General features: G+C 37.4%; 1 protein-coding gene across 1 annotated transcript; it reads left to right on the top strand.

The window, feature by feature from the left end:
• The first annotated feature begins 287 nt into the window (after nt 1-287).
• Nucleotides 288-26265, top strand: LOC103602404 (coiled-coil domain-containing protein 30-like). The gene is made up of 5 exons (XM_008586808.1): nt 288-433; nt 5514-5585; nt 8690-8805; nt 10841-10939; nt 26187-26265. Exons 1-5 carry the CDS (start codon nt 337-339, stop codon nt 26202-26204), a joined length of 402 nt encoding a protein of 133 aa, XP_008585030.1. The 5' UTR covers nt 288-336; the 3' UTR covers nt 26205-26265.

The following is a 26265-nucleotide window of genomic DNA, read 5'->3' as shown; positions in this document are numbered from 1 at the left end:
GATACACATTTTTATGTTTAAATTTCTGCTTATTTAATTATATAAGCATTCTCCTAGATAATGTCAAGTTGAGCCGTATGAAATTGCATGTTTATAAGTAAAAAAAAAAAAAATCAAGTATCCTCAATTTTATTTGGTTCAATCTAATAAAAGAAATGCACATAAATGAAATATTGCTTGCTACTTACTTTATTGGCTTTCAAACATTTATAGAAAATAGCAAAATGTCATAAGAGTACATTTACTGTTTGTTTCTTACTAACACTCATTTTATTTCAGTCTCATAATGTAGATCTGGAAAAAGATAAAACATCACAAGACTGCTTAGAGAGAGGTATGGAACAAGCAGCAAAGAGGTTAGGAATGGCCCATGAAGAGATCCAAAGGCTCACCGGTGAGCTACAAGTGAAGGAGAAAGAACAGCATAAATTAGGTAAGCTATGATTTCAGATGACCATTTCTGACCGTGTTTTAACTGTAATGATCTTTTCTCAGGGTGGTACAAGAGTATGCCAAGAAAAAAATCTTTTAAGATTAAACACAGAAAAGTCAGATAAACAGCCTCATTTTCTACAACATCCCAACATTTTTATTGAAGCACAGGCATAATAACATACTTACCAAAAAATGCACAACTCATAAGTACACCACTCCCCACAAGAAATCCCCACCTTCCCAGAAGCCTCCTTTGTTCCTTCTACCTATTTCTACAGCCTCCCCACTCCCCAAAAGTAACCACTGTCCTGACTTTGAACAATGTTTCTGAGCTTTGACTACATGCAGTGTGCATTCTTTAGTTTGCTTCTCTTGCTCAATCTTATGTTTGTTGAGATTCATTCATGTTGTTGCTTGTAGCAGTTGTTTTTTCACTGTTGCCGTTTTTATAGTATTCCATTAATAAACATACTACAATTTATTTATCCATTCTACTGTTGATGGACATTAGTGTTGTTTCCCGTTGTGGTTTATTATGAATACTGCTGGTGGGAATATTCTTGTGCATATCTTTCAGTATACTTATCTACACATTTCTAATTGTGATCAGAGTAAAATTGCTGGATCAAAGGGTTATGGGCATATTCCATAGTAATTGCACTAATTTAAGTTCTCCTCAGATATATATGAGATTTTGGTTCTATACGTTCATTGTCAATACTTGGTATTGGCCGTCTTGATGTCAGAGGTAGGGTCCTGGAGGTCCGACAGTTGGCCTCAACTCACCCAGTCCTCTTACCAGGTTCTTGACTCCAACACAGGAAATAATTCAAGGGCAGAGTCACAGTAGAAAGTGAGAACAAGTTTAACATAACAGATAAGAAATACAAGTTCCATAGAGAGAATGCAACATAGTTCCAGAGACTGAGCAGGGCCCACACCAAGTTTAACACAAAAGCAAGAAATACATAAATTTCAGTACAGAATGAAGGCTGGCTCAAGAGAGTGAGCAGATGCTTGCTGAAACTAAGTTTGATACAAAGTAAAGTATATACACCTCAGCCAGTGAAGTGTGGGCTGCCTCCAGGAAAGTCAGCAGCAACCCCACCTTCTGCTGGGATTCAGCTTTTATAGTTTTGCTACCTAATGGATATTCAATTAAGGGGGTGGTTTCCAATTATGAAACAATGGTTGTGCACATGCTCAGTTGGTCTTTTTCTGAATCACATTCATTGGTCAAATCCTATCACATGTACCAGTCATATTCAAGAATATTCTGTGCTCTCTGGCACCTCTAGTGGAAAGTTATTCAGCTACCAGGGTTATATAACCCTTCTCTACTGAGCTTGCCAAGCTACTGGATTTGCATAAAACAGCCCCTTGTGGTCTCATTTTCCCATGCTGGTGCTGAAAATAGGTCTAACTGGCATCACTAGCTTTCCTCTAAGGGATGGTCAACAGGAGGGGCCTGAAACCTTGGGGAATGGCTTGTAACCCAGAGATGTGTCCTGTAACCCCAGCCCAGGGAAATTGAGTACCTCCTGTATCAATCTTATTAACTTTACATTTTATGCTGAATATGTAGTGGTATTTAATTGTGGCTTTAATTTGCATTTCTCTGACAGCTAATGAAGTTGAAAATCCTTTCATATATTTGTTGTTCTTGCTGCTCTTTTGGATATACTATTTCATTAAATTCTTGCTCAAGTCTCTTGTATATGGTCATGCATTGCTTAATAATAGGGATATGTTCTGAGAAATGTATCATTAGGTGATTTCATCATTGCGTAAACATCATAGCGTGTACTTACACAAACCTAGGCTATATGATATAACCTATTGGCTGGGCTACAAACCTGCATAGCATGTAACTGTACTGAATACTGTAGGCAGTTGTAACACAGTGGTAAGGATTGTTACCAAGCAAGGGCTTGCTGCCCAATGCTCACAAAAGCCAATACTATGGCACCGGTTTTGGAGAAAAGAAAAGGCTTTATTTCACGAAGTTGACCAGTGAGGAGACAGGGAGGCATGCAATAATATGCAATGGTATTGAGTTTATGTTTTAAAAGAGTTTTTACGTTTTAGATATATATAGTGAAATATTTACAGATGAACGATACAATTTCTGGGATTTGTTTCAAAATAATGTAGGCCTCTACTTCAAACCTACACAAAAATTAACTCAAAATGGACCATAGAGCTAAATGTAAGAATTAAAACTATTAAACTCTTAGAAGAAAACATAGGAATGAATCTTCATGATCTTGAGTAGGCAATGATATGTTAGATACAACATCAAAACAAAAGTGATGAGAAAAACTAACAAATTGAACTTAAAGTCTGAAACTTTTCCACTTCAAAAGATACCATCAGAAAGTGAAAAGATAACCCACAAACTAGGAGAAAATATTTGCAAATCGTGTGTTTGATACAGAACCTATATCCAGAATATGAAAAAATTCTTACAATTTAATAAAAAGACAGCCCAATTAAAAAACAGGCAAAGGATCTGAATAGACATTTCTCTGGAGAATATATGTGAATGACCAATACAATAGCCACATGAAAAGATGATCAGCACCTCTCAGCAGAAAAATTAAGTGTGTGAGGTGATGAATATGTTAATTAGCTTGATTTAATCATTTCACAATGTAAACATATATCAAAACATCACATTGTATTTCGTAAATATATACAATTATTCTTTATCAATTTAAAAAAATATTCAATATTACTAGTCATTAGGGAAGTGTAAAACAAAACCACAATAAGATACCACTTCACACCCACTAGGTTGGCTATAATAAAAAAAACAATGACAGGTGCTGACAAGGATGTGGAGATATTGGAATACTCGTTTATTGCTGGTAGGAATGTAAAATGACATAGACACTTTGGAAAACAATTTGGAAATTTCTTAAAATATTAAATATATAATTACCACATGACCCAACAATTCCATTCCTAGGTATCTACCCAGGAGAAGTGAAAACATATGTCCACACAAAGACTTATATGTAAATATTCATAGCGCCAATATTTACAATAGCTAAAAATTAGGAACAATCCAAATGTCCATCAGTTGGTGAATGGATAAACAAAATGCAGTATATCCATACTTTGCAGAAAATAGTTAACATAGCAGGCCTGACACTGCTATCTTTAAGAAACATCTACTTGTAAGGTTAGCCCTTGGCTGGCACCTGGGAACGTGGATTTTGAGAGTATTCCCACCAGTCCCTAACTGATAATAGAGGCTGACTGTGCCCAAAGAGTTTGAACAAATAAGTTTTATGCTGAACACCTGCTTTCCTTCTGAGAGTCTGGGATTTTGGTATATGCTAGGCAGAAAGTGCAGATATGACTAACCCCCCAATAAAAACCTTAGGCACTGAGTCTCTGACCAACTTCACAGGAACATTTCACACATGTTGTCACCATTCATTGCTGGAGACACATCCGGTGTGACTCCAATGGAAGAGGACTCTTGGAAGCTTGTGCCTGGTTTCCTCTGGACTTTGCCCCAAGTGCCTTTTCCCTTTGCTGATTTTGCTTTATGAGTGCTGAGTATATGTTGATTCTTGTGAGTTCTTTTAGCAAGACCAGCAAAGAACAAAGGAGAGAAGCTAGGAGAGAACATAGAGTGCTCTTGGAACTGCATGTAGCCTAATACTGCTTGGGTCTACAGTGCAAAGGATCAGGGGAAGTGTAGGATATGAGCTGGATAGATAGGCAGGAGTTAAGACAGAAAGGCCTTATTTGCTACACAAGAGAGTCCAGAATTTATTACATAAACCAAGGGCTTCCAAATGGTTCTATGAACATTAAAGTTCTGAAGAGGCACTTCAGGTGTTCTGAAAACATTTGATTTGATTTCCATTTAAAACACACGCACACAAAGATAACACATATGGCCAAATATGTTGTATACCAAATTGATACAATATTAGAGACCACCAAAATCATCCTTTACTCGTGCTATTCCCTCTTTCTGGAACATCCTTTCCACCTGCTGTCACTCTACTCTCTCTCCTTCCATGGAGGAATACATTGGAAAACTGTTCTTCTAGTCAAACAGAAGCTATTCTCACACCCTCTGGCACAGTGTAAACGCATCTGCTTTCACATCCCAGTCATACCATTGACCAGTTGTGTGACATTGAGCAAGTTGTTTAACTTTTCTAAGCCTTGCTTATCTCATCTATAAAATGGGACTATTAATGCTTAGTTTGCAGATTTGTTATAATGATTAATATATATGATACTAGTAGCTGCTGCTGCTGCTGGTAGCAGTATCAGTAATAGTATTGCTATAGTTAGGAATATAGTTTTAGGTAAATCCGATAGGTTATATTGTACTGAGATTTACTCCAAAGAACTGAGAGTTACAGGCATAATAATAAAAAATGCACAATTGTGCTGATGTACTTACTCTGTGATTAGGAATGCTCTCTTATAAAAGTCATGTTAGTTTCTTACTTCTAGGAGTTCCTCATTCTGACCATATAGGAGACCAACCAGTTACATCACTGGTGATGAGGAGACCACAGAAGGCAATGGGATCAAACCTGAATTAGAGAACCCAGATCCAATCGACTGCAATGCCACATGTCTTCTTATATACCGTTCTGCCATCCTCATACAATTCCGGAATAATACCAAAAGCTATTTCCTGACGTTTCTGGCAGCTATTAGCAAAATTCTAAATATAATCGATTGCAGGAATTATTTTCAGTTATTTCTAGGTATAATATCTTTTTACTAAGCTCTTAGTAACATGCTTAAAAACTTTCAGCTATTCCTATTTACAGTGATCCAAACTCTTCACCATGGAATCTGGTGGGGGAAACAGGGAAGGACAATTATGAGATCAGATGATCAGGGATAGGAATAAATATAGGGTGTAGTAGGAACACTAAGAGGGAAGTCTGGAAAAGCTTCCTGGAGGAGGTGACATTTATGTAGAAACTCAAAGGACAGTTAGCCAGATGAAAGGGAGTGTTCCAAACAGAGAGATTCATTTGAAATTTGATTATTATAATAATCATTTGTTGCTTATGCAATTTTTTTTTTAGATTCTGCGCTTGAGAAGGCTCAACTAGAAATTGAGAAATTAAAAGAAAGTTTGATTAGACTGAAAGAAAATGGTGAGTCATTCTAGCATATATACTTATTATTTGATAATAATGCATGAAGCAGTAGTATTATATGTATTAAATAATGTTTTAAAATAATATTATATAATAGTTAAAATAATAAACAGTACTACTATGATTGCTATTGCTAGTACAACTATTACTACTCCTGCCACTTATTACTTACTGACAGGTCCTCTGCCAGTTACTTTCTGTGCGTTCTCTCTATTATATATGATTTCTATTGTTTTTATCCTCACAACAACTCTGAGTAGTGACTATTATTAACCCCATTTCATATATAAGAAAACTGAGTCCTAGCAAGTTTAAATGAATTATCCAACACCTACACTAAGTATCAGAGCTGATTTTTGGAAGGCAGCTAAGCTCACCACTATACTACCAATGCAATCCAGAGCTGATATTTGAATCCTTATATGTTTGACTCCAAAACCTGTGATCAACACAAATAATACATATTTTTACTGGAATCATGGAGACCAAGACACCTTATAATGCACTTAACAGTACTTCACACATATTTGTTCACTGGGAAGCCAATAGGCTTAGAATTAATGGTGAATTAGTTAAACTGACCCTAGCTTAACTACATAAAACTACTACCAGCAATCAATAATATAATGAAATTTGAGTGTTTTAATGGTAACAATTACAAAAATGATTTAAAATATGTTTATAGGTTTTAAATAATTCTAAAACTAGGTATACCCTCCTTTTCAAAAATATATGAATGCAATTATAAAATGAACACTGCTTTCTTCACAATTGGTAGAGCAAGTAAACAGAAAAAATCAGTAAGGAGATAGAAGACCTAAAAACACTGCCAATCAACATGACCTAAATGATATTTATAGAAAAGTCCACCAAATTCACATTCTTTTCCCGTACCCATGAAACATTCACAATAATACAAATCTCTGTGGAAGAACTGAAATCATAGAAGTTATGTTCTCTGACCATAAGAGAATTAAACTAAAAATCAGTAAGAGATGTATATTTAGAAAATCTCCAAATATTTAGAAATTAAAGAAGATTTTTCTAAATCATCTATACCTTCAGAGAAAAAAATTACAAGGAATATTAGAAAATATTTTTAATGGAAGAAAATAAAATACAACGATATCAGCATTTGTGGGAAGCAGCTAAATCAGTGCTTGGAAGGAATTTTGTAGTACTTAATGTTTATACTAGAAACCAAGAAAAGACTCAAAATAATCTAAGCTTATACCTTAAAAACCCAGAATAAGAAGAAAAAATTAAATCCAAAGCAAGCAGAAGGAAGGACATATTAAAGTAAGAGTTAAAATCAATAAAACCCCAACAGAACCATAATAGAGTAAATCATTGGAACCAAGAGCTGGTTCTTCAGAAGAGTCAATAACATTGAAAAACTTCTAACTATATTAATGGTGAATAAAAGAGAGAATACACAAATTACAAAATAAGAAATGACTGAACATTTCTACACACTAAAAAGATAATAAGGGAATATTATGAATAATTTTATGCCAATAAATTTGATGACCTGGATTACATGGACACATTCCTTGCATGACACAAACTACCAAAGCTTACTCAAAAAGAAATAGTCTTAAATCTACTAAAGAAATTGACTTCGTAGTTAAAAATCTTCCCACCAAAAAAAACTCCAGACGCATATGGCTTCACTAGTAAATTCTAACAAACGTTTAAAGAATAAATAAAATTGACTTTACATAACCTCTTCCACAAAATTGAAGAGGGAATACTTCCCAATATTTTAAGTGGCCAGCATTACCCTGATACCAAAACCAGACAAAGACATTACAGTATGCCTAATGAAAAAGGAAGAACTTGTAAAAGTATAGAGAGTAAGAAACAATTTGCTGGGTAGTAAAATTAAATAGGATGTGCTTAATGACTGCACAATGGATACCTTGCAGCTATTAATAAGAATGATGTAGAACTATGTGCACTGACATGGATAGCTGTCTGTGACATATTATCAAGTGAACAAAGCAATTTGTAGAGTAATTTACAAGGATTCTTCAAAAAGATCATGGAAAAATAGAATTAAAAAATAATATGTCTTTCCATGAACTTTCCATTACTCGTATGCAGTATGTCATTTGGGTTTTTATATTGTGTGTGTGTGTGTGTGTGTGTATACGTACCCACAGGACTACTATGAACTGATATACACTAATATGGCAGTACTTTTGTGAAAACACTGAAATAATTTTGTGTAAATTGAAAGTAGCTGCTGCCCTGAGTCTTTTCAAGTGTTCTCCACCTGCTCCAATTTTCCCAGCTGCTTCCAGCCCCTTGCCTTCCTAGCCACTAAAGGGATCATATTTAGTACAAGAAAACATTCTCCAGGACTTTGTTCCAGAGCTATATTCTTATAGATGAGGGTCCATGCTTTATCAGTTGTTAAATAATTCTAACACAACCTTTGTATATTAGCATATGTATAAAAAACCTTTTAAATTATATTTACCAAGTATCAACTATATTATTCTGGGACAGGGTGTTGGGTGAAGCTTGGATGAGAATATTTACTTTGAAGAAAATTGTACAGCTTGATTAACAAAAAGTCTATATTCCATTTGTGATCAATAAAGGTTGAGGTGTTATACTTTCTGATTTCAAAACTTACAATAAAGCTACAGCATGGAATTGTCCTAAGAACAAACATGATGCTTGTTTGGGTTTTTATACTGGTAGGAGTTTGAAGTGTGTGTTAATGGAATAGGAGATGTGCAAGAGAGACAAGACTGAAAAGAATCTAGGAAGATCATTTTCTTGGACATTTAACATGTAGAAGTCAGGCTCAAATCTTTTAAAATTTCATGTCCTAGAAGAGCCTCTATTGCTGGAAACCCTACACTCAAAAAGTCCAACTCATTAGTTTTGTGTGAGAAATACAAAACTTTCTGTTCTGTTTCATTAGGCTGGAAGAATATTCTAGGACTGGACTTAAGAGTCTAGTGCAAAGACATGGTTGGACTGACAAGAAGGGCAGGAAATAACACTTCCTTGGTTTTTAGAGTTAGTGACCTCCAAACTAAAACTTTGAACCAATTGAGTAAACTGTGCTCTTCTCTCTGTTTTAGATTCAGTTGACCTACAGAAAGCAAAGGAACATAATCAGAGACTGAATGAGGAAATTCTGGCTTTAAGAAATCGGGTTCGATCACTTGACTCAGAAAAAAAAGTGCTTGGAGGAATGGTAAATTTAATTTAATTTGTTCTTACAATTGAATTAACTGCAAACATAATAACAATCAGCAGCTTGAGCAACATAGATATGCATCACCTAATGTGGTCTTTACTGAGGACTGATATTGTGGGCTATAATATCCCAGATAGATGTCATACTTTGACCTAGATATATTCTATCCAGTATTTATATATTTTATACATTTTAGCTAACTATGCCAAACAGTAACATTATTGCTGTTGTGTAAATCTAGAATCTTTTCTTTTTAATAAAGATTTAGATAATAGTTTATAGTTAACACATTTACCAAACAAAAAAATATGAGTATTACTCTATTATATTGGATGTTTGAGATTATTAACACTAAATCCTGAATTGTGTTCTATTTTTTGACCTTTCTCTTAGCAATTTATTGACCTTTAATATGTACTTCCAAGTTCTGGATACATTGTATGTGTCTTCAATTTTAGTTCATATTTGTTTCCCAATCATATCTCTGGTATCTAAGCAATGCGTGCATAACACCAGGTGCTCTAGAAATACCCATTAGGATGGGTGTTATCAAAATAACAAAAAATAACAAATATTGATGATGTGGAGAAATTGGAACTCTTGTGCATTGCTGGTGGGAGTGTAAAATACTCATGGTGCAGTATTTTCATACTGTAGAAAATAATATGGAAGTTCCTCAAAAAAATTAGATGTAGAATCACCATAAGATCTGACAATTTCACTTCTGGGTATATATACTGTATTAATCTGTTTTTGTTGGTTATAACAAAATACACAGAACTGGGTAATTTATAAGGAAAACGAAAGTTATTGCTTACAGTTTCTGAGGCTGGGAAGTCCAAAGTCCAAGGAATACATTTGGTGGTGGTGACAGTGACCCAAGGGTCTCACACTGCAAGATGGTGGAGGCACAGAGAGCCAGAGAGACAGACTCTCTCCTCCTTTTAAAGCCCTCAGAACCACACTTCTGACCACCATTTTTAATCCATTCACTACTGCACAGTCCTACAATCCAGTCACCTCTTCAAGGCCTCACCTTTCGATTATCATAATGGGATTTCCCACCCTCTTAACAGTCACAATGGGGGCTAAGTTTCTAACACATAAAACTTGGGGGACACAATTCAAGCTTCAGTGAGTTTTGGGGAGACATAATTCAATCCACTACATATACCCAAAATAATTGAAAGTGAAAGCAGGGACACAAACATATTATCGTACACCCATGTCCATAGCAACATAATTATTCACAATAGCCAAACAGTAGAAACAACTCAAATATCCATTGACAGATGAATGGATAAGCAAAATATGGTATATACATGCAATAGAATGTGATTCAGCCCTTAAAAAAGAAGGAAATTCTGACATATGCTACAACATGGATGAACCTTGAAGACATTATTCTAAATGAAATAATCCAGTCACAAAAGGACAAATAGTATAGGATTCCACTTGTATGAGGTACCAAGTGTAGTCAAAATCATAAAGACTGAGGGGAGAGAATAATGGGGAATTATTACTGGGTATAGAGTTTCACTGCAAGATGAAAAGAGTTCTGAAGGTGGATGGTGGTGATGTTTGTACAACAATCTGAATGTGCTTAATACTGCTGACCTGTACACTTAAAATGGTTAAGATGGTAAATTTTGTGTTGTTTATTTTACTAGAATAAAAATGCGATCATTAAAAAAGAATGAATAAACAAACAAAGATTGTTCAAGTTGTCTTACTCTTTGTAAATGTATATATCTAACACCTATATATATTTATATGTTGTGTGTGTGTGTGTGTATGCATATGCATGAAGCAGTCCAGAAAGGGTAAATCCTAAGCAGTTTTGCTACTGGAAAGGGAAGAAAGATTGTGATATTGAAGGAAAATATCGCTTTTTACTCTATTTACATATGTGTTGTTGAAGTTCTACAAGGAGAATGTATTTATGTATTAGTTGACTGTTTTTTAAAACAAAGCAATAATGTAGCCAAACAAAAATTGAGAAGTCTTCAAGATGCTTAATTTTGTATTTAAGGTTGAAAGACTTAAAGGAGAGATGTGTGAAACTCAAGAGAATAAGCAACTTGGGAGACACTCCCCAGAAATAAGTGTGGGTGCCGAACGGAGAGTACAGGTACTTTAAAGTTCTCTTCTTTCTAATTTCTAATTTTTAAGTGAGTTGCATTTTTACAGAGTATACTAGAGCAATTGGTACTAAAAAGTTGCAACTCTCTTATTGGGCTTTTTCCTATTGCTCAATTAGAGTGGAAGAAGAAATTGAGGTACAGGGGATGTGTTTCTGTTCATTTCTTCCCCAAAGAGAGCAATTAATTTGAAGAATATAGTGGATTGTTTCTTTAAAGAAAAAGACTCTTAACAAGGACACAACCAATTTGAGCATTATTCAACATCAAATAGAATTGATTTATAGAATCAATCAATGGTGGCCATGGGTGGGTAGTTGGAACCACACTGAACATAATAAAATATCATAGAGAACTAATAAGGTGCAGCCTCCAGTGTCTAGTTTCTTCAATGCAATCAGCCTCTGAAGTGGTCCTGACAGACTGAAGCAAGTGTCAGTGTGTATCTAGTAGATATGTGATGGTATCTCATTGTGGTTTTAATTTGCCTTTTGAGGGTGTCTAATGACAATGACTATGTTTTGATATGCTCATTGGCCATTTGTATGTTCTTTTGTGAACTATCTATTCAAATCTTTTGCTCCTTTTTTTTTTGTCTTTTTCCGTGTCCGGCAACAGATCGCAACCCTCAGTGTTGCCCCCGTACCGGACCGGGACCGGCAACGGGATCGCAACCCTTGGTGCTGCCCCCGCGCCTCGCTCAGCCAGTGAGCGGGAACCGGTCTGTATGTGGGATCCGAACCCTTGGTGGGAGCGCCGCCGCGCTTCCCAAGCGGCGCACTATAGCAGTGCGCCACTGGGCCGGCCCCCTTTTGCTCCTTTTTAATTGAATCATATGTGTTCTTTATATTAAGTTGTAGGAGTTCTTTATATATTTTGAATACCAGTTCTTTTTATTATATTTTATTTTATTTTTATTTTTATTTTTTTATTTATTGAATCAAAATCGATTATACATATTTTGGGGGTTGAACATTGAGATATGTTGATTAAATCAATATTACTAGCATATATATTTTTACAAATCATAATTATTCTTTATGCCCCTTGTCCAATCTCTCCCCTCCCCCCTCCCTCCCCCGCCCTCCCTAATTGCCCTAGATTTCTTCTCTCCTTCTGAAAGAATAATGGTTACTCTGTTAACTTGTTGCCTAGATGATCTGTCCAATGCTGAGAGATGTGATTAGCTCCCCTAATATTATCATAGAGCAGATGCTTCTTCTGTCACTCTGAAATGGGTTTTGTGGAGAGAGACATCCTCTTCTTTTCTTTGTCTCTGCTGGTGACTCTTCTTGTGTGAATGCACTCCAGCGGTTGGTGGACCATCTGCGTGGTAGCTGTGGCGTCTGGCCGCTTTTGTAGCAGCCATGGTTATTGTGGTGGCTGTGGTGGGCCACCCACGTGGAGGTGCTGTTTTTGGCATGCTCCTTGGCACTGGCGGTATGCTTGGTTGTGGGGTGTGTTTCATCCCCTTCTCCATGCCTCTGGTCCCTGGGCAGGCCCCAAGGTGCTGGCGCCATATGTCTGGTTGTGGGAGAGGGGTACAGTCTCCTTCTCCATGTCCTGGGTCCCTGGGTGGGCCCCGAGGTACTGGCGCAGTGTGCCTGGTTGTGGTGGGAGGGTCCGGTCCCCTTCTCCATGCCTCGGGTACCCAGATGGGCCCCGAGGTGTTGACGTTTTGTGCCTGGTGTGGGAGGAGGTTCCAGTCCCCTTCTGTGTGCCTCTGGGCTGGGTGGGCCCCGAGGTGCTGGCATGGTGTCCCTGGTTGTGGGAGAGAGGTCCAGTCCCCTTCTCCTTGCCTTGGGTCCCTGGGTGGGCCCTGAGGTACTGGTGTGGTGTGCCTTGTTGTGGGAGGAGGGTCTGGTTTCTAGCTCCATGCCTCGGTTCACTGGGTGGGACCCAAGGCACTGGCTTTGTGTGCCTGGTTGTGGGAGGGTGGTCCGGTCCCCTTCTCCATGTCCCGGGTTCCCGGGTGGGCTCCGAGGTGCTGGCATGTTGTGCCTGGTTGTAGGAGAGAGGTCTAGTCCCTGACTCCATACCCTGGGTCCCTGGGTGGGCCCCAAGGTGCTGGCTCAGTGTGCCTGGTTGTGGGAGAGAGGTCCTGTCCCCTTCTCCATGCTTCAGGGCCAGCTTCAGGTCCCCAGGCTGGCCCTGAGGCACTGGTGCAGTTTGCCTGGAAGTGGGAGTGGCGTCCAGTCCCCAGATCCAAACCTCCAGTTCCCAGGCAGGCCCCAAGGTGCTGGTGGTGTGCCTGGGCCGGAACTAATTTTTTGTCCTTTGCTTCTAACATGGGGGAACTTCCTGTGGGAACCAGTATTTGAGCTGTGTGGTTGTTTAAATTTCTGCTTCGCTGCTATTTCCCTAGGGAAAGCTTTTTGTGCAGCTCGGGGTTTAATGGTTGATCTTATAGGTACTGCCGGCTCTCCAGAGACCTGGTGGATCTGTGTTTTTTTGTTTTTTTTTTTCCCCTTTTTGTCTTTTTTTTGTGACCAGCAACGGATCGCAACCCTCAGTGTCGCACCTGTACCGGACCGGGACCGGCAACGGGATCGCAACCCTCGGTGTTGCGCCTGCACCTCACTCAGCCAGTGAGTGGCCGGTCTGTATGTGGGATCCGAACCCTCGGCGGGAGCGCCGCTGCGCTCCCAAGCGGTGCACTGTAGCAGTGCGCCACCGGGCCGGCCTGGATCTGTGTTTTGTAGAATCTCTGATCTGGGCCTGAGTTTTTTCATCAAACTCCACCCTATGCAATTCTGTATTCCTGACCAGTTCCCTCTGAGTAGAACTGTGCTGATTGGGGGGCAGACCAGCTGTCCTTGCTATGCTCCAGTGTTCCCCTGGTGGGCCTGTCTCCCCCACTGCCTGTGCTCCAAACACTTCCCATGGGATGGGCCCTGCTCTGGTCCCTTGCGATGACTCACCGGCCTCTGAATGGCTCCCTTTTTTCAGTTGTTCTGGCTCCTCACTCCTGCGTGGGTCCACGGGAACGGGAACGCTATTAGCGGTCTTGTTGTCCTGGGGACCACCAAGGCCCTCTCCTGCTGCCTCCAGGTGACTCCATCTGAAGGGCACAGCAGTGACTCCATCTTCTGCCAGCTCCTGCTCCATGTGCTCATCAGCTCCAGCCTTAAAGCACCCGCGGCCCAAAATGCTCAGAGAAACTTTTTCTTTCTCTCGTCATAGTTTCTCCCACCTTCATGAACTCCGTAGGTCTCTCCTCCTCTTCCCCTGAGCTCCAGCGGCCCCGGCTTGGCTGATGTTACATTTTTAAAGTTGAAAATTTGGTTGATTTGTGGGAGAGAGTGGTGCTGCAGTCTGTCTATTCTGCCATCTTGATTGGATCCCCCATTTCTGCTTTTTGAATACTGGTCCTTTGTTAGATATAGGTACTGCATATATTTTCTCCCAGTCTATGCCATGAGTTTTCATTTTTTAACAGTGTTTTATGAAGAGTAGAGGTTTTAAAATTTTGATAGAAGCCAATTCATCAATGTTTTCTTTTATAATTTTGTGATAGGACACAAAAAGCCCATCTAAGAAATCTTGTCTACTCTAAAATCACAAAATATGTTTTTTATCTCTTCTTCTAAACATTTTATAGTTTTAGCTTCTAGATTTAGGTTTATGATCTATTGCAGATTGCATGTGCTGTGAGGTAAGGGTTGAGATTCATTCATTTCCAAATGTATATCCATTTACTCTAGAACAATTTGTTGAAAAGACAGTTATATCCTTGTTGAATTATTAAGAATCAATTATGTGGATCTACTTCTGAACTTTCTTCTGGCCTGAGGAATTGCCATTCTGTTTTCCACTGGGACTATACCTTTTACATTCCCACCAACCATGCAGAAGGGTTTCAGTTCCTCCACATCACTGCCAACATTTGCTATTTTCTGGTTTTGTTTTTTTGTTGTTGTTTATTTGTTTTTTGATGGCAGCTGTCCTAATGGGTATGAGGTGGTATCTCATTGTGGTTTTGATTTGTATTTCCCTAATGATTAGTGGTATTACCATCTTTTTATGTGTTTATTGGCCATTTGTATATTTTCTTTGGAGAAATGTCTACTCAAGTTCTCTGCCCATTGTTGAATCACATTTTTTGTTGTTATTAAGTTTTAGGAGATCTCTATATATTCTGGATATTAATCCCTTACCAGATATATGATTTGCAAATATTTTCTCCTATTTTGTAGATTTCATTTTTATGCTGTTGATAGTGTTATTTTGATACTCAAAAAAATTTTAATTTTCATGAAGTTCAACTTGCTTATTTTTTCTGTGCCTTTGGTGTTGTATCTAAGAAATCATTGCTAAATCCAATGTCATGAAGCTTTTCCCTTTAGTTTTCTTCTAAGTGTTTTATAGTTTTGGCTCTGGTGTTTAGGTTTTTTCTCTACTTTGAGTTAATTTTTGTGTATGGTGTGAAGTAAGGGTGTAACTTACTTTTTTTCATGTGGATGTTCTGCTTTCTCATCACCATTTGTTGGAAAGACTTTCCTTTCCCCATTGAATGGTTTTGGTACCCTTGTTGAAAATCATTTGAGCATATATGCAAGGGTTTATTACTGGGCTTTCTATTCTGTTCTGTTGGTGTACATCACTCTTTATGTCAGTACTACACTGTTTTGAGTACTGTAGCTTTGTAGAAACTTTTGAAATCAAGAAGTGTGTGTCCTCCAACTTTGTTCTTTTTCAATGTTGTTTTGGCTCTTTGGGGTCCCTTGAGATTCTATATGAATTTTAGGATGGATTTTTCTTATTTCTGCAAAAAACATTGTTGAGATTTATAGGGATTGCATTGAATCTGTAGATAACTTTTGAGTAGTATTGACATCTTAACAATATTAAGTCTTCTACTACATGAACATGGGATTTTTTAAATTTATTTTTGTCTTTAATTTTTTAGCAATACTTTGTAGTTTTCATTGTGTAAGTCTTTCATCTTCTTCATTAACTCCTAAGTATTTTATTCCCTTTGATGGTATTATTTTTTTTTTTTCCTTTTTGTCTTTTTTCGTGACCGGCAACGGATCACAACCCTCAGTGTCGTGCCCGTACCGGACCGCGACCGGCAACGGGATCGCAACCCTCGGTGTTGCGCCCGCACCTTACTCAGCCAGTGAGTGGCCGGTCTGTATGTGGGATCCGAACCCTCGGCGGGAGCGCCGCCACACTCCCAAGCAGCACACTGTAGCAGTGCGCCACCGGCCCGGCCCTTTGATGGTATTATAAAAGGGATATTCTTAATTTTATTTTTAAATTGTTACTGTATAATAATGCAACTGATTTCTAAGTATTGACTTTGAATCCTGCTACTTTGCTAGATTTTTAAATTAGGTTTAACAGGGGTTTTTTGTGAAATCTTTAGGGTTTCTTTGTATAAGACCACATCACCTGTGAACAGAAATAATTTTACTTCTTTCTTTCCAATTTGGATGTCTTTTTATTTCTTTTTCTTGTCTAATTGCTCTGGTTAAGATTCTTAATACTGTGTTGAATAGAAATGGCAAATGTGGGCATCCTTGCTTAATCTTAGAGGAAAAGCTTTCAGTCTTTCACCATTGCATATGATATTCACTGTGGGGTTTTCATATGTGGATTTTATTATGTTGAGGTAGCTTCCTTCTATTCCAGGTTTGTTAAGTGTTTTTATCATAAAAGGATGTTGAATTTTGCCAAATGCTTTTATGGTATCAATTGAGATGATCATGTGATTTTTTGACCCTTTATTCTGTTAATGTGGTATACTACATTCATTGATTTTCATATGTTGAATCATCCTTGCATTCCAAAAATAAATCCGCTTGGTCGTGGTATATAATCCTTTTAATATGCTGCTGAATTCAGTTTGCTAGTGTGTTGCTGAGGATTGTTTCATTGGTGTACATAATGGATATTGGTCTGTAGGTTTTTTTTTTCTAATGGTGTACTTATCTGACTTGTTTTCTAATGGTGTCTTTATCTGAATGTGTTAGGAAGTATTCCCTCCTCTTCAATTTTTTTGGGGGGGAAAGTTGAGAAGAAGTGGTGTTAGTTATTCTTTAAATGTTTTTTAGAATTCACTAGTGAAGCCATCATGTTCAGGGACTTTATGTGTTACGAGATTTTGATTACTGATTCAATCTCTTTACTAGTCTATTCAGATTTTCTATTACTTTGTGATTTAGTCTTGGTAGATTTCGTGTTTCTAGGAATTTTTCCATTTCATTTTAGGTTATCTAGTTTGTTGGGATACAGTTTTTCCTAGTAGTCTCTTATAATCACTCTTCTGTGGAATCTGTAGTAAAGTCCCCACTTTCATTTCTGATTTTGGTAATTTGAGACTTCTCTGTTTTTTTCTTAGTTTTTATAAAGGTTTGTAAATTTTGTTGATCTTTTTGAAGAATGAACTTTTGGTTTCGTTGATTATCTCCATTTTTTTCTCTTTCATTTATCTCTGTTCTAACCTTTATTATTTCCTTCCTTCTACTAGATTTGGGTTTATTTTGTTCTTCTTTTTCTAATTCTTTAAGTTGTGTGGTTAGGATATTGGTTTGAGATCTTTCCTGCTTTTTAGTGTAAGCAGTTACATTGCCAGTGGGCTGGCAACTTAGCTCAGTTGGTTAGATCATGGTGTTATAACACTAAGATCGAGGGTTCAGATCCCTGTACCAACCAGCCACCAAAAAAAAAAAAAAGAAAGAAAAATAATGTAAGCAATTATAGCTATAGATTTCCCCTTTTAATCCCACTTTCATTGCATTATATAAGTTTGAGTATGTTGTAGTTTTGTTTTCATTCATCTTTAAGCATTTTTAATTTGTCTTGTGACTTCTTTGATTCATTGGTATGTTGTTTAATTTCTACAAATTTGTGAATTTTTCAGTTTCCCTTCTGTTATTGATTTCTAACTTCATTCCATTTTAGTTAGAGAAGGTACAGATGGTCTATCCTGGAGATTGTCCCATGTGCATTTGAAAAGCACGTGTATTCTGATGTTGTTGGGTGTAGTGTATTGTATATGTCTGTTAGCTCTAGTTGGCTTATTATGTTGTTCAAGTCTTCTATCTCCTTATCTTCTGTGGTTGTTCTGTTCATTATTTTTTTTTTTTCCCTTTTTGTCTTTTTTCGTGACCGGCAACGGATCGCAACCCTCAGTGTCGCGCCCGTACTGGACTGGGACCGGCAACGGGATCGCAACCCTCGGTGTTGTGCCCGCACCTCGCTCAGCCAGTGAGCGGCCGGTCTGTACGTGGGATCCGAACCCTCGGCGGGAGCACCGCCGCACTCCCAAGCGGCGCACTGTGTGCGCCACCGGGCCGGCCCAAGTTCTGTTCATTATTTAAAGTGTGGTATTGAAGACTCCAACTACCATTATAGAACTGTCTATTTCTCTCTTCATTTCTGTCAATTTTTGCTTCATATATTTTGATGGTCCATTATTATTTGCCTAAATGTTTACAATTGTTATTTATTCTTGCTACATTAAACCTTTTATTAACATATAATGTCCTTCTTTGTCTCTAGTGACCATTTTTATTTAACACGTATTTTGTCTGATAATAGTATAGCCATCTCTGCTCTCTTTTGGTTATTATTTGCATAGAATATCTTTTTTCATCCTTTCACTTTCAACCTATTTGTGTCTTTGAATCTAAAGTGGGTCTCTTGTAGACTGCATATAGTTAGATCATGTTTTTCTTTTTATCCACTATGCCAGTCTCTATATTTTAATTGCACAGTCAATCCATTTACATTTAAACTAATTACTGATAAGGAGGAACGTCTTTCATTTTGCTATTAGTCTTCTATATGCCTTAAGCTTTTTGTCTTTCATTTCCTACATTACTTTTTCTTTTATATTTAGTTGATTTTTTGTAGTAAAACACTTTAATCCCTTTTCATTTCCTTTTTTGTATATTCTATAACTATCTTCTTTGTGGGTAACATGGAGAATATATTTAACCCCTTAAAGTTATAACATTCTAAATTTGTATTAGATTAATTTCAATATCACACAAAACTCTGCTCATTTACAGTTGTGATACCCCTTTCAGTTATTGATGTCCCAAAAGTACATCTTTGTACAATTTATTTCCACAAACATAAACTAATATTTTAAAAATACATTAATCTCTTAAATTATGTGGAAACCAAAATGTGGAGTTACAAACCAAAGTTACAGTAAAAATAGCTTGAAGACTAATAATATTTTAAAATGTATTACTTTCTTAAATCATGTAGAAAACAAAAAGTGGAATTACAAACCATTGTTAACAATAATACTTTCTTTTGTAATTGCCAATGTATTTTCCTTTACTAAGATCTTTATGTATTTCATATGGCTTTCAGTTACTGTCTGCTGTCCTTTTGTTTTAACCTGCAGGACTCTCTTTAGTGTTTCTTGCATGGCAGGTACAGTGGTAACAAACTCTCTCAGCTTTTGTTTATCTGGGAATATCTTAATTTTTCCCTCACTTTTGAAGGACAGTTTTGTCAGGTATAGGATTCTTGATTGACAATTATTCCTTTTAATACTTTGTATATTTCAGCCTACTGCTTTTTGGCCTCCAAAGTTTCTGATGAGAATTCTGCTGTTAATCTTACTGAGTATCCCTTGTATGTGTCAAGTTGCTTCTCTCTTGCTGCTTTCAAGGTTTTCTCTTTGTCTTTGTCTTTCAGCAGTTTGATTATAAGGTATTTTCTTGTGGTTCTCTTTGGGTTTATCTTATTTGGAGTTGGTTGAGCTTCTTGGATGTTTATACTTATTAATTCATCAAATTTGGAAAGGTTTTGGCCATTATTTCTTTAAACAATCTGCATCTATCTCTCTCTCTTATTCTCAGACTCCCCCACTGTGTATGTTGGTCTGCTTGATGATTTTACACAGGTTCCTTAGGCTCTGTTCACTTTTCTTCAATTTTTTTTTCTGTTGGTTCTTTAGGCTCAATAATTTCAATTATCCTATTTTCAAGTTTACTGATTTTTCTGAAAAAAGGCTCAAATTTGCCTTTGAATCCCTCCAGTGAATTTTTAATTTCAGTTACTGTACTTTTCAGCTATAGAATTTCTTTTTGGTTTCTTTTTTAGGTTTTCTATCTCTTTATTGATATTTTCATTTTGTTCATACATCATTTTCTTGGTTTTCTCCATGTCTTCTTTAGTTTTTTGAGCATCTTTGAGTTGCTTTAAAGTCTTTGTGTAGGATACTGCCATCTGGTATTTCTCAGGGACAGTTTCTGCTGGCTTATTTTTTTCTTTTGAATGGGCCATATTTCCCTGTGTTTTTACATTTCTTGTGGGGTTTTTTGTTGTTGTTGTTGTTGGAAATTGGGAATTTGAATCTAATAATGTGGTAACTCTGGAAATAAGATTCTCCACCTTTCTTGGGGTTTGCTGTTTATTGTTTTTGTTTTGTTTTGTTTTTATTGTCATAGGATTAGCCTGAACTGTAATCTTAAGGTCTTCTCAGGTAAGCATGCACCTTTTCCTTGCCAAATATGGTGATTTTTCAACTTCCTCTGTATGTGCAGTTGCTTTTGAATGTCCTACTCTTTAGTGTCTGGCTTCGAAATGGGGGGAAAGAGAAAAATGAAAAGGAGGAGAAAAAGGACACTAACCCTTTAAATCTTCTGGATGTTGCTTCACCTGGAGAGGGAGGGGCTTTTAACAATGGCTGAAGGCACAGAAATAGTGACTGCCCACCTCTGTGTCAGCACCTACATGAGCAGAAGCAGCAATAAGCCATCAGAACACAGATGCCCGATACCTGAAGGACTGGGTCCATGTTGCCTACCCTGGCTCCTGCAAGTTGCATGCAGGCTGCTCCAGGAACTCATCCACACTGCCTGTCACAGAGCTGGGGGATAGGGGAAGGGTAGCTGCTGCTCAGCTAAGATCTAAATTGATTGAAAAGAATGGCAACTTACTATCCTAGCCTTCCTCTGAAAGTTGCAAGTCTTTAATAGATTCCAGAGTTCCAAAATAGTTGCATCAGATAGATTCCATCAGTGATATTGTCGTCTAGGTGCAAACACAGATTTCTGGTGCTTTCTACTCTGCCATGTTCCCCTTGTCTTCATTTTTGAAGGATATTTTCACTGGATATAGAATTTTAAGTGGACATTTGTTTTTCTTTCAATACTTTATAAATGTAATTCCTTTGTCTTATTGTCTTATAGTTTCTGACAAGGCTGCAGTCATTCTTATCTGCTTTTCTGATACGGTTCTCTGGCATTTACAAGATTTTTTATAATTTGCAGTTTAATTATAATTTGCCTTTGTTTCCTTAGTACTTATCTTGCTTGGGAGTTTTCGAGCTTCTTGGTTCTTTGTGTTTAGAGTTTTTATCAAATATGAAAAAATTTTAGCCACTGTTTCTTTAAAAATTTTTGTGTTGCCCCACTTCTGTGACTCCAACTACATGTGTATTAGATCCCTTGGTATTGTCTGAAAGGCTCTGCTCATTTTTTCCCAGTTTTTCTCTTTATTTCAGTTTGATCATTTCTATTGTTATGTCTCCAAGTTCACTTTTTTTGTAGTGTCTATTATGTTTTCAGTCCCATTCAGTGAATTACCTATATCAGAGATTGCATTTTTCATTTCTAGAAATTCAATTACTTCTTTTTTTATATCTTCCATTTTTTATTCATTATGTCTCTTAAAAAATACACTATCATTTCTGGGTCTCTTTCTATTGACTTATTTTTTTCCCTATACTTTCTTGCTTCTTTGCAGATCTAGTAATTTTTTACTGGATGTTGGATATTATGAATTTTATTTTCTTGAGGGCTGGATTTTATTGTCTTGCTTAAAGGTATTAAACTTTGCTTTCATAATTGGCTAAATTTCTTGCTGAATAGCTTGATTATTTCTGGATTATTTTTCAGATTTCTTAGGGCAGATTTAGAGGGGGCCTTTACTCTGAGGCTAGAATAGTCCTACTCTTAAGGTGTAACCCTGCGTGTTCAACAAGGACCCTATTCTGGCTGGTAGGAACTCAGACATCTCCCAACCCTGTTGAACTCTAAGGATTGTTCTTCTTACAACTCTTTCATTCTTTGACTCTCTTTGTGGAGTTTTTCCCTACCCACGTGTGGCTTAGTATTCAGAAAAGACTCAGAAAACCCTGTGTAGACTTCTGCAATTCTTTCTCTGTGTGGCTTCCATTTCTCTGCTACTCTACTCCACATTCTGCCATCTGTCTTTCTGAACTCCTTTGTCTGTCTCCTCAATTCTGCAAGACTGCCATACTCTGTACAGTATTTTCCTCACATCACCACACTCTGGAAAGTGCTTCCAGGTAGAAATCCCTGGCAATTGTAGTGCTCACCTAATTTTCCCCCCATCTGTAGTCAATCAAAGTCTGTCTCTTGTCAAATGTCTGAGAACAGTTGTTTTTTGTTTGTTTGTTTGTTTGTTTTTTTGTCTTTTTGTCTTTTTTCTGTGTCCGGCAACGGATCGCAACCCTCAGTGTTGCCCCCGTACCGGACCGGGGACCGGCAACGGGATCGCAAGCCTCGGTGTTGCTCCCGTGCCTCGCTCAGCCAGTGAGCGGGAGCCGGTCTGTATGTGGGATCCGAACCCTCAGATGGGAGCGCCACCGCGCTTCCCAAGCGGCGCACTATCCAGTGCGCCACCGGGCCGGCCCCAGAACAGTTGTTTTATATGTTTTTTTTTTTCCAATTTTCTACTGGCAACAGTAAGGAAAAGTCTCATCCCCATTCCTCCATTGTGGCTCTTTATTTCTTTTTCTGTGACCCATTTTCATGTGCATTGTTCTATTTTTCTGTTGGAAGGTTGGGTTTTGAGGTCTTTTTCTTCTCCCTTAGAAATTTCTAAGTTCTGGCTCATTCTGTCAAATTATATGAATGATAGCATCCCAGAACTCTCTCTGCTTGACCACCTGAATAATTGATATTGTTTTTCTAGCTCTTCTTGTTTTTATTTGGATCTCTTTGTCAGATGCTCATTTGGATCTCTTTGTCAGGTTACTAAAGAAATTAGTCTATTAAATTTGGATCTCCAGGGTTTTTTCCTTTGTATCAGAGGGAATGATTCCTTAGGCCTCATATTTTATGGAGTGTTTGAAGTCCTTTTTTTTTTTTTTTTAGTAAATACACTAAAATTTGCCTATTCTAGTCATGTTTACCTTTAATCATGCTTACCATATGCACTGAATAAAACTATTTTTAAATTCCTCTTTACAAATGGTGCCTAGTTACACAGGACAAATAATTTGACTTATAAAATGAAACATTTTTGAGGCAGGAGCCAAGGGCAGCCCCATCCACCTGGAGGCAGGCAAGAAGCAAAGCACACCCAGCGTCCTAGGCAGGAGCCAAGGGCAGCGTCCCCAACCTACAAGCAAGCAAGGAGCATGCTGAAAACACCACTTCGATGCAGGTAGCCCACCACAGCCACCACCACAACCATGGCTGCTCAAGAAATACCTCAACACCACAGCAGTAGCCACAGGCATCATGCAGGTGGCCCCACCACACTCTTGACTGCATTGACACAAAGAGAATTATCAGTGGAGACTCTAAAAAGAAGAGGATGTCTCTCTCCTCAAAGCCTACTCTAGAGTACTAGAAGAAACAACTGCTCTACCAGATGACCAAACATCAATGCAGAGATACTAGAAATATGAAAACCCAAGTAAATATGACACCACCAGAAAAATACAGTAATTCTCAAATACCAGACCCTATAGAGCTGGAAACCCTTGAAATGACTGAAAGGAATTCTGAGCAACAATCTTAAGGAAACTCCCTTTGATGTGAGAAGATTCAGTTAGACAATGTAATGAAACAAGAAAAACATCCAGGATATGAAGGAGTAAATGTACAAGGAGATTAATACCTTAAAAAAGAATGTAGCAGAACTCATGGAACTGAAAGATTCACTCAATGAAATAAAAAATACAACTGATAGCTTAAGCAGCATGCTAGAAGAAGCAGAAGAAAGAATTTCTGATTTTTAAGGTAGTCTTTTAAAAATAACCCAGACCAAAAAAAAAAAGGGGGGGGGGAGAAAGAAAAGAAAAAGAAATAATTCTTTAAAATGAAGAAAATCTAAGTGAGCTAGCAGACAACCTTAAGGACACAAACATTCAAATCATGGGTGTTCCAGAAGGGAAGGAGAAAAGAAAAGGCTTGGAAAAACCTACTCAACAAAATAACAGAAAACTTCCCAGATATAGGGAAAGACACGGATCTTCAGATCTAGGAGGCTCAAAGATCCCCAAAGAGATTCAACCAGAAAAGATCCTTTCCAAGACACACTATAGTCAAACTGGCAAAGCTCAAAGACAAAGAGAGAATCTTAAAAGAAGCAAGAGAAAAGTGTTAAGCCACCTATACGGGAACCCCTATCAAACTTACAGCAGATTTCTCAACAGAAACTCTACAGGTCAGAAGAAAAGGGGATGATATATTTAAAATACTAACAGAAAAAAACTTCCAGCCAAGAATACTATACCCAGCAAGGCTATCCTTCAGAAATGAGGGAGATATAAGGTATTTTACAGACAGACAAAAATTGCAAGAGTTCATCACTACATATTCAGCTCTGCCAGAAATCCTCAAGGGAGTCCTGCATCAGGAATCCAAAAAACAATAATCATTCATCTTACTAGTTATAGTCCTGTTCAAACTCTCTGTTTTTTCCTAACACAGTCTTGGAAGGTGGCATGTTTCTAGGAACTTGTTCATTTCATCTAGGTCTAATTTGCTGGCCAACAATTATTCATACTATCCTCTTATAACCCTTTTGATTTCTGAAAATGTGGTTGTAGTGACCTCTCTTTCATATCTGGGGGAAAAAAAAGGAACATATTTTGCTCCAAACTGTTACATAAGTTGATTTTCAACTTTGTCTCTGAATAGATGTTAGTTAATAGATGTTAGTTAACATCTATTCCCCCAAAATCAAGTTCACTCAGAAAGATAATTACCTACCATCTTTTGTGTGTGTGTATTCACCATTTTAGAAGGCAGTTTTTTTTAAAGAAATTTTATTTTTATTTATTTTTATTGAAGCACAATTGAGTATACATATTACACGGTACAGAGTTGACGATTGCTATTTGTGTACAATATGTTTTGATCAAATCAGGATAATTAGCATAATCCTCATTGTAAAACGTAATCTTTCTTTGTGTCCATTAACCAATTTCTCCCTAATCGCCCTTCCCCTCCCTGTTTCTCACCTCTAGTAATAACAATAGTTCTGTTTTCTCCTTCTGAAAGTTCAACATAATGTTGTGATTGTTGTTTGTTTTTGTTTGCTTCTCTTTCTTTCTTTCCTTCCTTCCTTCCTTGCTTGCTTATTCTTTCCTTTCTTTCTTTACTTTTCAGTTCCCACTTATGAGTGAAAACGTGCAGTATTTCTCTTTCTGTGTGGAAGGCAATTTTAAATATCGATTTCCAACATCCTTTGCGTGCATCATTTTTCAAAATAACTGCTCTGAAGGGTATAAAACTCACCAGGAAGTTTTGTCTGAAAATAAATACATGTATTTATAGCAAAATCTCTTGCATATAAGGATTTGGCATAATAACATAAAGAATGTCCTCTAACTGCCTCAGTGCTTGGTGTACACCTTTACCACAATGCCGATCACTGTACAGTGTAATTTATCTGCCTGCATGTCTGTGCTGTCTCACTATAACACTCTACTAGGACAGGGCCACAGGGATATTTGTAACACAGAAAAGTATGATCAAGGCAGTTTAATGTAGATGTTAGAAACACGTTGGAACCAGGCTACCTGAGTTCATATACTAGCTCTTATCAGTTACGCACATTGCTTAACTCTCTGTTCCTTAATTTCCTTATCTGTAAAATGGGAATAGTAATAGTACTTACTATTATGTTCCCAGGATGCAAAAAGTAGCAAGCATATTTTGCTCTCAATAATTGTTGACTGAATAAATGAGTGAATATACAAGCAAATCAATAGGAAGAAAGGTGATTTTAAGCACTTAACAGGATAATATCTTGTTAAAAATAGTTGAAGGAATGTATTGCATGTATGAAACACAACAGTTTTTAAGAGGTAAAATTTTTCATACCACATGTAAACAAAAGCAGAATGAATCTCCCATGCAAATCTCTGCCTTCTTCCATTCTTCCTTCTGATATCCTAGGAAAAAAGGATAATGATGTCTAGTATTGCTCTTTCTTCTGATGTCTGGGAAGGAGGGTAGTTGTGGTATCTAATTTTTCCACTTCATTTCCTCTGCCCTTTAGAGTGACAATGAAGTCTAGAGCAAACTGATCGGAGCATAGGAGAGGTGTGATCGCCCTGACAAGTTGTCTGCCTCAAGAG

This window comes from Galeopterus variegatus, unplaced genomic scaffold (genome assembly GCF_000696425.1).
Source record: "Galeopterus variegatus unplaced genomic scaffold, G_variegatus-3.0.2 Scaffold4129, whole genome shotgun sequence".
NCBI classification, from domain to species: domain Eukaryota; kingdom Metazoa; phylum Chordata; class Mammalia; order Dermoptera; family Cynocephalidae; genus Galeopterus; species Galeopterus variegatus.
Note: the sequence above shows the minus strand (reverse complement) of the source record. Positions and strands in the feature narration are given on the sequence as shown.